At 32.2% G+C, this 15,643-nt stretch overlaps 1 protein-coding gene and 1 long non-coding RNA gene across 2 annotated transcripts; both read left to right on the top strand.

Annotated features, from left to right (window-relative positions):
* The first annotated feature begins 5,010 nt into the window (after positions 1-5,010).
* LOC133799594 (uncharacterized) lies at positions 5,011-6,418 on the top strand. The gene is made up of 2 exons (XM_062237596.1): positions 5,011-5,838; positions 5,933-6,418. The coding sequence occupies exons 1-2, from the start codon at positions 5,011-5,013 to the stop codon at positions 6,416-6,418; spliced, it is 1,314 nt and encodes a 437-aa protein (XP_062093580.1).
* Positions 6,419-10,562: 4,144 nt separating this feature from the next.
* LOC133802119 (uncharacterized) lies at positions 10,563-15,200 on the top strand. The gene is made up of 3 exons (XR_009877147.1): positions 10,563-10,758; positions 10,859-10,916; positions 14,805-15,200. It is a non-coding gene; the product is annotated as an uncharacterized LOC133802119 (long non-coding RNA).
* The last annotated feature ends 443 nt before the right edge of the window (positions 15,201-15,643 follow it).

Below are 15,643 nucleotides of genomic sequence, written 5' to 3'. Positions count from 1 at the left end.
TGACTCCTAACTCAATCTTGGGTCTGAGTCCCCTGGTCAACTTGGTAACCCTCAAGTAATCGGTTGGGACTAACTCTGGTGAAAACTTGGCTAGACGATCAAATTGTCGGGCGTACTCGACTACCATCAAATTGCCCTACTTTAGACTGGCAAACTCTTCCACCCTCGTAGAGATAACTGCCGAGTTGTAGTACTTTTTGTGAAACAGCTCCACAAATCTAGCACAAGTCATGGTGGTGATATCATGAGTCTGTTGTACCAAATCCCACCAGATTCTAGCATCCTTTTTCAGTAGAGAGGAAATGCAGGATATGCGATCCGAGTTGCCGAGGTTCATGTTTGCTAGAATAGGCTCTACATTCCTGAGCCACTCTTCAGCCTCAAAAAGGTCGGTTATCCCTTCAAAGTTTGGAGAGTGCTGCTTACGGAAACACTCGTAGATTTGCTCTATGTACTGAGCTGGATAAGGCACATAGTTTTCCACCGGCCATCCCCTATATGGATATCCTATGTTCTTCCCTTGCTGAGGTGCTTGAGCCGCTGGTTGAGGCTGTGGCTGAGTCTGCGGCTGAGGCTGCGACTGAGGCTATTGTTGTTGTAGCTGCAGCAGTTCTTCCCCTTGTTGTTGTAACCGGATAATCTCAGCAGTGTTGTCAACTGGTGGTGGTGCATTCCTATTAGCAACAACAGTAGTAGCATGTGTTCCCCTTCTTCGGACTGGAGGGGCTTCCTGAGTCTCGTTGGCGGCGTTGGGAGCATTGTCGTTCGTGTGTGCAAACCTTCATAGCGACATCTTCAGCAAAGTTCTAACAGTCAAGAAAACACTTTAGAACTTACCCTAAAAGGTTCTAAGGCAAAACTTAGCCTAAGCAAACATAACTTGGCCTATTAGTTATGACTTCTTATGAAAAATTATGTAAGCCATCTTTATAAATTAGGGTGTGTTTCTATACTTAGACTATTAAACCACCTTTATTATTTTCTAAGTCTGTTTCTAATCACCCTATATGACTTAATTCTCATGCTCGAAACTCGTCGTTGTCCCAAAGTTAACCATATTGAGGGAGGGCTGGGATCAGTAAAATCGTTCCCACTACTATAAACTCTCAATACAGTTGCCGATCCATTAATTTGTATCCACCCTCACTGAACTCAATATTTATTTATTGAGTTTATTCTAAATTTATTATGATTGTAAAAAAAAAATCAAACTCATACGTGCCATTCAAAAAAATAACAACTTTATTCATTTGGAAAAAGATTTTCACTTATTACAATCATAAATTCAAAGTAAAGAAACTACACTAATAATAACTAGGGTAAAATTTCTAAGAATCAGGATCTTCTACATCTGATCCTTCATCTAGCATATCATCATTTATTTCATCATTATCATGAGCCTCAAAACTACCTTGGGGAATATTCATTAGGATGTTATGCTTTTGTTCATTAGTGAATTGAAACTCAAACCTATAGGAAAATCTAAGTATAAGAAAATAATATCTCATGGCTACCGGTAAATCATCTTCATCATCCAAACTCTCCCATAATTCTTCCAATTTTGAAACTACAGAAGGAAAATCCTTAAAAAGCTTAATTACTAAGACATATTATTCCATGGCTCTCATCATGATTTGCCTAGTGATTTGAAGGTGAACTATATCCTTGTGAAATATGATCAATCTCTGAGTGATACTTTCTAGCACTCCTATTGTATCCCTTGGCTCTCTAACCCTTTTTCAATGCCTTAATGGCTCGGATATCATGATAGGTCAAAGCTCCATTCATTTTGACTAAAAACATAATGACTAAAACGTTAGCTATTAACATAAACACTTACATTGGCGATTAGATCTGGAGCTTTTGCGTGTGTATCAAGGAGAACTTCATGCATATGAATTGTGGCTCTGGTACCAACTGTAATGACCCGACTAACTCAAAGTCCTCGGACCGTTAAAACTACTAAGACATAACTACTATTTTGGAATACATACATAAAATAATAGAAATTTATTAAAAAATCCAAAATATGGGAACCCATTGTTATTACATAAAATCATAAGGAAAACAAAACCTTCAATTAATTGTTCAAATAATAAATGCGGAAAAACATAAATACATGATAAAAAAGACTTGAAACAAAACGTCATCCTCGATATTTCCCATCAGTCCATTCATTCAGTTCTCGCCCAATACACATGTCAAAGGTGCCATGAATCCATCCCTTCTTCCATGCTTATTTTCCTACACCATCTAAAATAAAAAGGAATGAGCCTAATGCACAGCAAGGAAAATTTACTAACACATATCATAAATCATAAAACGTATGACGTAAAAACGTAAATCATAAAACATAGGACTACACTATTAATGGCCAGTAACTCATTATCGTACTATGTGATAGAAACCATCTAGCTCCTCTTGATACTATTCGAGGTAGGTTTAAACACAATATAGTATATGATAAACCATCTAGGTCCTCTTGCTACTGTTCGAGGTGGTTAAAATCATAACTATAGTCTACGATAATGATAAAAATCTTGGGATTTGCTTATTTGCTATCTAAGAAACTATATTTCCCAAGCGACTACAACATAAAACATATACATATACACACACATTTACATAGCATATAATCATAATCATAACACACAAAATCTAACATATTTTCCTTAGCAAAAATCAGGATATTGGAGACAAGAACGGGATTGAAAACTCCTAAAACCAAACAATAAAAATCATAAGTTTTCTAAAGAGATGGAGATGAAAAGAAGATCTAAACCATCATGATAAGAATTACTGAAACCTTTAGTTTCAAGAAACTGAAACACCTAACCAAAAGTCATTATAACAAGTTAGGATTTTGAAGAAAATGAAAAGAATAAGAGGAACTATATTGAACTAAACCTGAGGATAAATAGTACCTTGGATAGATTAGAACTTTGATCTACACCTCAATACCGAAATATCACTCTATCTTACTTCCCAAGTGTTTAGAAAAGCTTAGATTGGAAAGCTTTTAACCCCAAAACCCTAGTGTTTCTCTCTAGAATGAACTTAGCAACTTGTAGGCTCTGAAGAATGCTTGAATGATGATGCAAATGGTTGAGTGAAAGGTCCTATTTATAGAGTTCAAGGAGTAAAACTAACTCCTTTTAAAATGAATAAATAATTGAATAAAATTTGAATTTTTTGTTCAAGAGATGCCTAGAACTCGGTCAAAAATGTTCAAGAGCAAGTCTAAGCTATTGAGGGCTGTTTTTAGCTCGGATTCCACGGACTTTCAAAATATGTGTGTGGAGCTGATATATCGCCCCCTGTAGGCGATATATCACCTCCCCATATTCCCGAGCCTCCGTGGTTTTGTTCATGCAAATTCGATGTGTTTTCTATATCAAACATAGGTGATATATCGGCTCCTATAGCTGCCAATATATCAAACACGTTTTTGCACACTTTCAGCACACTTCCTAGGTTTATCCTTTGTTAATTTATTCATCTAAAATCCTTAAATCCTTAATAAACATGCATGTGACAAGTGTCACGTTCTTAATTATTCTATCTAAACTTTAGGTTATAATAAATATCATTTATAGGACCAGCTATATTAATCAAACCTTATGTTAAAATTAATATTTCTAAACTATGGATAAACTTATAAAATCCATAACTATCTCTATGAGTTTTCAACTAAATCTCAGCTTGAACAAATAACCACGAAAACTAAAATACTACAACACAAGCTACTACTATCTAGCCAAGTCAAATTCTGAGACGCTACAGCTAATATAACTAACTATCCCAAACATATGACATTTCCAATTTTTTGGACAAAAACACCCCTAACATTAAACACTCACAACCGAACTCTCTCCTTTCTCTCTCATGCGATTTTCTCTCAATCTCCAACCCCTCACATTCTCACTCTATCTCTCAGGTGAAACCCTCTCTCAGGAGAAACTCTCTCTCCTCGTCACAACCACCGTCGCCACCATCTTCTCTGTCTTCGGCAACGGTAAGGTCGATGTTCAAATCTTAATTTTTTGTTTTTTTTAAAATTTGAATCATATGTATAAAATCAATGAAATGAGTTTGATTTTATTCCTAATATAGGATTTTAATCTCTATTTTGAAAAAATATAGCTTGAAATGGGTTTGATTTTATGTGCATCATTTTGGAAGATTGGGTTTAAGTTCTGCAAAATTTTGGGTCCATCGATGTTCTTTCAATGCCATTCCGATGGTATATCGATGAAATTCAGTGCATGTGTATATTTTTAAATAATAAAAATATTGTATCATCGATGCTCAATCGATGGTATTTTGATGGATCATTAAATAAAGGTGATAGTCAATCGATGCTCAATCGATGGTATATCGATGCCATTTCGATGCTTGCATAGTTTTCAGTTTTCTTTTTGTATAAAATCGATGATATTTCGATGATGATTTCGATGTTTTTTTAGTATTAGTTGTTATTTGTTAAGTGTCCATCGATGAAATTTTGATTTTAGTTCGATGATATTTTGATGCTTTCTTGGTTTCTGTTTTCTTTTGATAAATCTATTAATTTTGATGCTATTTCGATGATATTTCGATGGTTGTTCGGTCACATTAATTTAATGGTGATGTATCGATGTTAAATCAATGCTATGTCGATGCGATGTCGATCGATTTTATATGTTATCTTCTTGAAAGATATTCAATGCTATTTCGATGGCATGTTGATACATTGTTTGTTGATTTTATTTTGTATATAATCAATGCAATTTCAATGTTATTTCGATGCTGATTCGATGGTGGCTTAGTTAAGTTGTTATTTGTTAAATGTATATCGATGCCATTTTGATGGCATATCGATAGTTTGTTTGTTGATTTGTAAAATTAGTTTCGATGGTATATCGATAGTATTTCGATATTGTTTCGATGCATACTTATATATGTTTATTTTTACTTTTTGCTTTGCTTGAGATCCCCATAGAGGATCATTATGTCGGTCGTATGACCTATATGGGTTCCGGGAGGTTAACTAAATTAAAGAAAATGTTTGAGGAGCATGGATTGTTGGGAAGGGTGAATGAGTCTGTTTTTGGATCATTGTTCACATCCCCTGCCTTTTTGTTCTCTGGGGCATTGGTGCACACACTGATTTTGCGAAAGGTGAAGTCTCCGCATGGCAATGAGGTACACTTCTTGATGGGCCCAAAATTATGTAAGTTTGGGGTGCACGAGTTTTCCATTATGATTGGCCTGAGCTGCTCCTGTCCACCCCTTGCCGCTGACATTCAACCTCACCTTACGTCCTCCCACCTACTCGATACATATTTCAATGTGGAACCTGAGAAAGACATTAAGTTCAATATGTTGGAACGAGCTTTTAGTATGTGCGATGTACCTGATGATTTGTACAAGCTCGGTTTGGTTTACTTTGTGGAGGGGATACTATTGGCCGCTGAGAACGACAATGCTATTTGGCGAGATTCATTGTCGATGGTCGAGGATTTAGATTACTTTGAGAGGTATCCATGGGGATCCCTTTCATTTGATACAACTGTGAAACAATTCAGTAGAGATATGAAAGCGATTGGTGCTACAATTCCTGGTGAGAAGGTGAAGAAGACCACTGAGGTGGAGTCTTCTAAGGGTGTTCAGGTGGAGGCAAAGTACACCTGCAAGGGGTATCCACCAGCCTTGCAATATTGGGCATACGAGATGATTCTTGATTTGCAGAAGGAATACACCAAGCCCTATGGATTCAAGTTCCCTATGATGCTACAGTGGGAGAGCACAGGTCAGCTGAAGCATTCGCATGTGAAGGATGTACTTGCGAGGAGACGTGTAAGTTATTTTAAATTTAAATAATTAAAAAACTTTTTCCTTATACCAATCAACTTATGTCGTTTCTAATTTGCTTGTTTTGTTTCCATTACAGCTGTCATGCATTTATATCCTAAAGCCTCGACCAGATGAGCGAGACTTCTTCGACACCATATATCAGAGGACAAATGGGGATGCTCCTAGGTATACGATGCTGCAGGATATGATCCAACCTGCGCCAAAGGATGGAAGACCTTACGATCTTGAGGCGGAGGCTGCTGCAGTGGCTGAGATAGCTGTGGAGGCTGGCATATTTGTGGAGGATGCCCCGACGGAGACTGCTTCAGATACTAGTGTAGAACCTACTTCTGCTCCTGTTCCTGGGGCTTATGAGGCTGTGTTGGGTGAGATGGCTAGACTATCAGGTGTAGTGGACAAGGCTAAGGCCAAGCTGGCAACACTTAGTGGTATACCTACTCCTGCACCTACTCCAGCAGTGGATGTAGAGTATGACATTCTCCCCACATGTTACGAGCCTCCTGCTGGAGAAGCCACACCTCCTCAACCAGTGCAGACGGTCTTAGGTACTACTAATCCATGAATTATTACATTTTTTTAAAGAGATTGTATACTAATTACTCCTGTTACAGGTAAGCGCACTAGACAGAGACCAGTAAGGTACGAGGACTATACTCCAGCAGCTAAGAAACCAAAGTTCAAAGACCCAATTACGATCCATCCTTTAAAGGTGTTGGATCAAGATATTTTAGCAACTTTTAACCGATGGGTACTCGGTGAGATTGACAACAATAGACCGAGGAAGTTGGAGGGTTGTGATGGCACCCCCGTTTGGTTCCTGAAGTTGAAGGTGGCAAAAAAAAGTAGAATAAAAAAATATTTTTTAGAAAAAGTTGAATAAAAAAATGAGAAAAACTAAGAAAATAGATAGAGAGTGATTTAGAGCAATTTTAGAGTGTTACATCATCTCTTTGGGGCTCTTTTTTATATAATATATAAATATTGATATAGATATAAATATGATACTTGTCATTTTTAATTTTATTATTAATTAATTATTTAATAATTTTTGTGGCTATATAATTATTAATAAATTAATTAAATATTTATAAATTAGATAAATAGAATAAAAAAGAGAAAATAAATAGAGTGATTTGGAGAGATTTTAAAGTATTACATCACCCCCTTAAGACTCTCATTTATATAAATATATAGATTAGAAAATATAACCGCACTTCACAATTTTTTTTTATAATAATGTTAAATATATATTTAAGATAATTTTATATTTGTTTGATAAATATTATAATTTGAATTTATACCTTTTGTAATTCAACTATATATATTTAGCATAATTCTATATTTGTTTGATTATTTTTATAATTTGTATAATATGAGTGAGAAATTTATACTTTTTTAATTCCTCCATTTTTTTTTAATGCTATGCTTTAATAGTAAAATTGTATTAATTAAAAGTATATAACTAATCAATTATTTATTTTTCTCTCATTTCAAGAAATTAATAAAATGTATTTGTGTATGATACACAAAAAATTTAAGAAAAAATTGGTACACTTGGAAATGATATACAAAAACTATCAATTTTATATATATACACACATATATATATATTCATATATATATATAGATATATATTACTTTGAACTTAAAATTATTATTATTGATTACTACTCTCTTAAGCAATTGATAACTAAGTTATGAAGCTAAATAAAATCTTAATCTTAATCATATTAATATTATGTGTATATATATTGCTATTTTTAATTGTTAAGATATCTTGATTTTGAATTTGAAATATCAAACCAATAAACACTGAACAAAAAATCTTAATGAATTATATATAGGAGACAATATATTTTTTTTTTCTCAATTAATTAATAACTATAAATTAAAATAAATAGAATAAAAAAGGAGAAAATTGATCAAAACAACAGGAGGTTCGCTGAATTATAAATATGAGATAATTGATATATTTGGTTAATGAAAATAAAGTAGAATAAAAGAATATTTTTATAAATGTAGAAAAAAAATGAGAAAATTTATTTAATTAAATATCTAATTAAATTGGAATTCAAATAAGATCGATTTTTTGTTTTAATTAATAACTTTTTACGTTTTTATTTTTAATTTTTTTAATAGTTAGATATTTAAGTATTAATTAATAGCTTTTTTTTTTAATTTAAATATATATTTTTGGTTTTTTTATTATAATTTGGGCCCCTCTTATAATTTTTTAATAAAAATATGAAAAAAATGAGAAAATAAAATAAAAAATAATTTTAATTAAATATCTAGTCGAATTGGAATTCAAATTGGATATATATTTTTTTCATTAATTAATAATTAATAATCATAAAATTTAAAAATATTTTTTATTATTATTTTTTCTTTAAATTTAGATAGATATTTTTGTATTTTTATCATAAATTTTAAAAAAAAGAATAAAAAATATGAATTTTTTTTTTTTTTAGAGCAATCTTAAAGTGTGACACCATTTACTTGAGACCCACCTTTATATAGATATAGATTTTGTTTGATTTTGTTTGATTTTATATAAATCTTATTTAACAAAGACAGGACTTAAATTACATTTAACAAATGTTCTCTCCAAAATAATTATTATATCTGCCAACAAGAACATGGTCCTCAACAGTTGACTATTTTGATTTAGTGAAATCAATAAATAATTCAATTAGTAAAAATAAAACTAAAAGTTCAAGATTCTTGTCATATTAGATCACACCTCAATTAATTGAGGAAATTTTGAAGTATTTGAGGTTCCCACCGCTCACAACTCAATCACGTGCATTGTAATAAATATGCTGAATTACAAGGACCCACCAGCAATAATCAAATTTCCTCAATGGACTACATTAAAAGCATGGCCATGACAACTAAACGGCTGTATTCATAAATTTCGCCCAGTATATTATAATTAAGACTTGTAAAGAATGATATGTCTTGCAAAAGCAAATGTACACATGGAGTGTAGCTTTCCCAACTACTCACGTGGGACTATATGACTTAGTCAAACCCAAATAATACGGTGCCACATGGCAGCTATACGGGCTAGCTACGTAACTGGGACACATCACACATTGAACTTCTTTTCTAGAGCAATGGCCAAAAAAACAAGTTCAGTTGGTACATTACATTATTGGTCTCCTATTTTTACCCATTTGATTTTACTAAAATGTTTAAGAAAATTGACATAATTTTCTCTTCCATCTTTAACTATTGATCTTAAGATTCATCTTAGAATTATGTTTCGATCAACATCATAAATGATTATTGTACTTTAATATTACATATTTTAACCAATCATATTTATTTGAGACGAGACCTATTGTTTTAAAAAATAATGACACATTACTAAGTGTAATATTTTGGTGTATAATTTTAATACACATATCATTATTGGATAAGTAATTATTATAATTTAATATTTAAATATTAAATTACACCAATAATTATATGACACAACACGTGATTTTAGATACTTATAATAATATTCCTTTTAAAAACTTCTAATTCCATTTACGAACTAATAATAATAACAACAAAAGGAGAAAACAATTCTCTAAGGCCTTGGTTGACTTAACTTCTAATTTCTAGCTTTTAGGTTTTAGATTTTTAAAAACACTTTTTGGAGAAGCTCCTATTTGTTGTTCCTTGAAAAATGACTTTTTAAAGTAAAAAACTAATTTATAGAAGAAATCTAGCCAACCTCCAAAATAGTTTCTTGGTTAAAAATTAAAAAAAAAAAAAGCTTTGGAAGCCTAGTCAACCAAGGCCTAAGTTATATTTATATATATATAAAGGGAAAGACTATGGTGTTGACAGTGTTTTGTCAACACCGCTGTTGACAAAAGTTAGTTTCAGTGTGAATAGTTATAAATTTTAATTTTTCATTATCACAGTGTATATTGTAGTCATTTAAAACATCTCGCAAATTTTTAAGAAATTTCAAATAATTTACGGTGCCAAAAACAATGTTCAAACAATTGAATTTTTCACACGTGCCTATTTTTGAGTATAAGCATGCAACAAACTATTTGAACCTTGTTTTCGACTCCGTAAATTATTCAGAATTTCTTGAAAAACTTTGTGGGATGTTCTAAATGACTACAATATACACTATCATAATTAAAAATTTGTAGCGCACCAATTTTTTTTATTAAATTGTGTGATTTATTTTATTAATATTTGTTAAGTGTTAGAACTTTACTTTTATTGTTTGAATTTTTTGGTATAAATTATGTGCATTAAAATTGTTAATTATTTTATTTAATTCTTTTAATTTGTGAGTTCTTGAGATTTGGTTGTATGCACCAATGTGCATGGTTAGTAGAAATGCACTCTTAACACTTGCGTGTGTGCATGGTTAGTAGAAATGCACTCTTAACACTTGCGTGTGTGCATGGTTGCATGGTGAGGATGCATTAGTTTTCCATGCATAATGTATTTCCTCTCTATTTTATTTATTATTTAAAGAAAATAGAAATTGAGGTAAGTAAATATGAGATATTCTAGGACTAGTGTTCATATAGAGAAAAGGAAACAAGTAAGAAGGAAGAGAGAGAATGAGTGGGCTTGTAGAGGCTTGGAAGAGCAAGGAGCAAAGTTTCCTTATTTGGTTGTTGACATCTTTTTTACATTGAATTATTTTCTTTATTTTAAATTTATTTTAGGCAAGATTAGGGGAAATGAGTTTGTGAACTTTCCCATTCCCATTGGAAGAGTAGGGTGCGACCACTAGGGTAAATAAAATGAAAAGTTTGAGCTTGATAGCTCATTTGCATTGTGGCTGCCGAAACCTAGAGGAAGAAGGAAGAAAGAGAGCTCGTAGAGGAGAGAAATGAGAGGAAGGAAGAGGAAGAAAGGGATTTAAAAAATCCTAGGGTAATGTTCTAGTACTGATGTTATTTTTCTTTCTTTCATCTTCCTCCCCATCTAAGCTCTAAGCAATAGCATGTCTTTCTTGGGTTTTCTCTTAACATAGGTTTTGAAGTGCCAAAAGGTTGATCAACTTTTTGGGTTTTTGATTACTATCAAAAGAGGTAGTGAATCTCTAGCCTTATTGTTGTTTTGTTGTTATTTTAATTCTTGTTATGTTTTGATTGTTGTTGTTGTGAGAAGACATGATTATGATATATGTGATATGTTGATTTTGGAAAACTTGAGGGGTAGTTTTGATGGTGTATATTCGGCCTAGTACATGTTTTGGGCTCTTGTTGTTGAATTTTTTGATTTGATAAACATGCTTATGAAATTGGGTATATGGTTATGATGTACTAATAGATTAATGCATGTTAGGGTTATATACATGTGTTTACATTTTGGGTAATCTAGGGTTTTTATGTATAGCACAAATATTGACTTTATGTATGTTCATTGTTTTGAAAATAGAAACATGTTAGGGTTTCATAAGTTTTTTTGAATTTTGATAAGCATGCTTATGAGTTTGGTGTATGGTGATAAGCTATAGTTGTGTTTGGTAAAATTTTTGTTTTTGAATTTTTTAAACACAAAAATGGAAATATTATTTTTATTTTTGTTTCTTTATTTAAAAAAAATAATAAATGCGTTTGATAACTTTTATTTTTATCTTTTTTTTAATAATATAAAATGATGTGTTGATTTGAAGAAGAAGAAAAAAAAACGAAAAGTCGAAAACGGTTTAATTTTTTTTTAAAGTTAAAAAATTCTATTTTAATTAAAAATTTTAAAAACAATAAATAAAAATAGAGTTACCAAATACTGTTTTATGTTTAATTGTCAAATTTTTAATTAATTAAATAAAAAACTATTTTTTTAAGTGTTACCAAACAACACTTGTGTTAAAATTGTGATTCATAGAGTTGTTATGGTATATAGGATTTCGACTATGGCATATGAGGTTTAGGGTTCATTTGTTTTATTTAATTATGAGCATTTTTGGAATATTAAGTGATTTCTAGGCTTGTTGATTTTTTTTATTGATTTAAAATGTTAATTTGCAAAAATGGTTTAAAAGAGAATAAATTATGTTTTGAGTTCATGCTATAAGTTAAAGTGAGAAAATGTATTATTCTTGTATATGTGTTCTTGCACTTTTTAAATGACATGTGTTGAAACTTTAATTTTAAAAGTTGTAAATTTTGGAACCCAAGAATGCTTAAGGTTTAATTTATTTAAAAACATGTACATGATGTAAGCCTTTTGCCAAGCATACTATATTAATTTGTTAAAATGGTTTTATAGAAAATTTTGAGTTATGAATATATATTATTTGCTGAAATTTTGTTTAGTATTATGGAATGTTGTTTTTTTTTTAAAAAAAAATGATAGTAAAAATATGTTTTGAAAACTCATGCCTTAAAATTAGTGCAATGACATGCTTGCTGATTTTATTTAAATTCATGGAAAATCTCTTTAAATTAAAAGATGTCAAATATGTCTTACCATATTTATATATGATAAACATGATTTTTCCATACTTTAATGGGTATTTTTCTCATATATATTTATGCAGTTTTTATTTACAAAATAATTAAGTAAAAATTATTTCTCAAAAGGTAACCAAAGAATTTATTTAATAAATGGGAATGTAGTTGGACTTTTCCAACTTTTATATATTTTATGACATAAATGTAAATTTTTGTGATCTAGAAATATTATCTTTTTAAAAAGAAATTAATGTGTCACGTCTTATTATTTATTTTATTTACCATGATAAAAGAGACTTTTGTGAAATAAATTTATCATGCCAAATTAGTTATTTTATAATCAACTACAGAATTTGGTCACTTTATATTTTTTTTTGTAATTAAATAATAAATGAGGTTATTATTTTATACAATTAGGGCTAAAGAATTATTTTAGTAAATTAATTTTTTGTAATAAAATTTATGTATAGTAAATGTATGATTCGAATGAATAAAGTAGCAATAATCAAATTGTCTATTTATTTTATGCTCGCTGAATTTTTGTGAAATTGACATGAAAATAAAGGAATAAATATTATCAACTTCAAAACAAGCTTTAAGAATCATCCCACGTATGCATGTTACATGCAAGCTAAGTTTTACGTTCAAATATACACCATTTGATTAAGTGTATGATTCTTGTTTTGCAAACATTAAGGATTCACTAGCAGACTTGAGATTATTCTTTTATGCACTACTACAAAAAAGGCTTTTTAGAACTCGCATTGCGAGTCCTCTATTTGAGAGCCTTAAAAAACTGGGGTTTTTTAGGACTAGCATTGCGAGTCCTAAAAACAATGCGAGTCCTGAAAAGTTTATTTTTTATTTTTAAAAAATTAATTGGTGGGTTTTGAATCTGGCGGCGGGGCTCCGGCGACGGTGGCGGCGCCACCATTAAAAGGTGGTGGTTCGGAAAACAAACTATTGGGTTTTAAAGCCCAAGAAGCAAGGAGTATGGTGGTGGTGGTGGTTCAGCTCGTGGTGGCTCGAGGTGGCCGTAATATGCTCGAAAAGTTTGGGAGAAACCCATGAACGACCGAACTTCAAGTGCCCTGTTGAGGGCCTTAGGCCGCACGTGAGGTCGCCATCTCCGGGGGTCGAGGGTTTCAGGGGACGGCGCTTCCACTGGTCTGGCGCGTGGCGGTGGCCGGAGATGGGACGACAGCGTTCGGCGTTGGCACTTCGGGAGAGAGAGAGAGAGAGGGAACCGAGGAGAGAGAGTGAAAATGGGCTGTGTGATTTTTTTGTTTTTTTTAAATATATAATAATAAAACTTTTTTAAAAAAAAATTGGAGGGAATTCGAAATTTTTTAAAATTCAAAATTTTATGATACACATAAGTTTTTAGGACTCGCAATGCGAGTCCTAAAAATATTCTTCGCGAGTCCTAAAAAGTTCAGGAGGTGTTTGTTTAAAAAAAAACTCAAACTTTTAGGATACACATAGTTTTTAGGACTCGCAACGCGAGTCCTAAAAACATTCTTTTGCGAGTCCTAAAAACCCCAGTTTTTTAAAATTCACAATTTTATGATACACATAAGTTTGCGAGTCCTAAAAAAGTTCAGGAGGTGTTTGTTTAAAAAAAAACTCAAACTTTTAGGACACACATAGTTTTTAGGACTCGTTCCGCGAGTCCTAAAACAAAGTCTTTAAGGACTCGCAACGCGAGTCCTAAAAGGTCCAGGAGACCTTTTTAGGACTTGCATTTATGTGAGTGTCCTAAAAATGTGTCCTAAAAAGGTGTTTTTGTAGTAGTGATGATTTTATGTGAAATTATTGATTGTTTGTAGTGTGGTGTAACATGTGTCACGTGTGCATGGCCCATGAACACGTGGGGTATGTGTGTTGGGCACGTATAATCTTACATGATTTTAAGACGAACGTTTGATTGTGATTCTAGGCTCGTTGTGAAGTACCCCACAATTTATTTTGCTTCGACTTGAGGTAAGGAAGTTAGCAAGAATTTTCTATGAATTATGTTATGAAAAGTATGAGCTATGGTAAGCTATTGTGTTATAAAAAGTATGGGCTTCTATGTTATGATATGAGTTGTTGTATGTCTTCTTGTATGTTGTATGAAAAGCAATAGGTTGTTAGCATGCTGAACGCGACACAACAAATGAGTTACTAAGAATATGATGTAACTCATAGGGCAGACGCGCAAAAGTTATTCGAGTCCCAGAGTTCCTATTTACTGACAAATGAGGTTTTACCAGTTTATGCTTTTGCTGGTTACCTCATGTGTGACATAGACAATAGGGGTGTCATGATCGCATGATGTATGATTATGATTATGCTTATGATTATGATATGAATATGATATGATTATGAAATGATTATGATGTGGTTATGATATGGCATGCCATGAGTTTATGATATGTATATAGATCCCCTTGTGATTTGTGTAATTTTGTTGTATTTTTTTTTTTATACTTCCCAACTGGGCTTTTAGCTCACCCTTACTTTCCCTCTTTCAAGTAGGCAATAGGGTTTCTCCTTGGCACGCACAGTGATGTGGGAAGTTCTGATGTCTGGACATGTATGACGCGGGGTGTCTCATGAGCGATTGACGATCTAGACGAACACCAAGAAAGTTTATGAACTTTTATGTTATGACTTATGTTTTTATTATGCTACAGTGGGGTTTTATATTTTATTTTCAAGATTGCATAAAGACTAAATTTTTATTTTAAACTATTGGGCTCAAATTGCATGTTTTGAGAAGGCCCCATTGAACCTTTTTCTAAGATGGTAATTTTTTTTCTAATAAATATGAACTGAGCGAAGTTTTACAAAGTAAATAGAATAGGACGTTCTTACAAATAGTATCAGAGATGGTCGTTCATGTTTCCAAGGACCCTCCACATACATGCTAAAGACGAGAAAATCTCACCTCACCGTGTCATAAGTATCTGCTTTAATTGTTATTTGTTTATTATTATTCTCTTAAATATCTAGTTTTGTAACTACAGTATAGAAAAGATACCTCCAATTATTAGGACCACCAAGAAACATCTACTTAAAGAGATCTGGAATATACCAAAGGTTCAATTCGATGAAGACAACGAAGACTGGAGGATCACTGTAATAAAGATGACCACAACAGTTTGTGAGAGTATACAAGAAATGATCAAAAAGAGAGGAGCTCTTCTTTGGCCTATTGAGAAATACTTGGTGTTGAGGTAGTCACTGGCGATGTACCCCGAAGCTCTTCTCTAGTTGATCGCATCATGGCATGGCGTAGTCCAGGATGACTTGGATTTTGATACTATCAAGTACACCATCTACGACCTCGTGGATGACTATGAGTTCCATCGATT

Source organism: Humulus lupulus, chromosome 9, assembly GCF_963169125.1.
Source record: "Humulus lupulus chromosome 9, drHumLupu1.1, whole genome shotgun sequence".
NCBI classification, from domain to species: Eukaryota; Viridiplantae; Streptophyta; class Magnoliopsida; order Rosales; family Cannabaceae; genus Humulus; species Humulus lupulus.
Note: the sequence above shows the minus strand (reverse complement) of the source record. Positions and strands in the feature narration are given on the sequence as shown.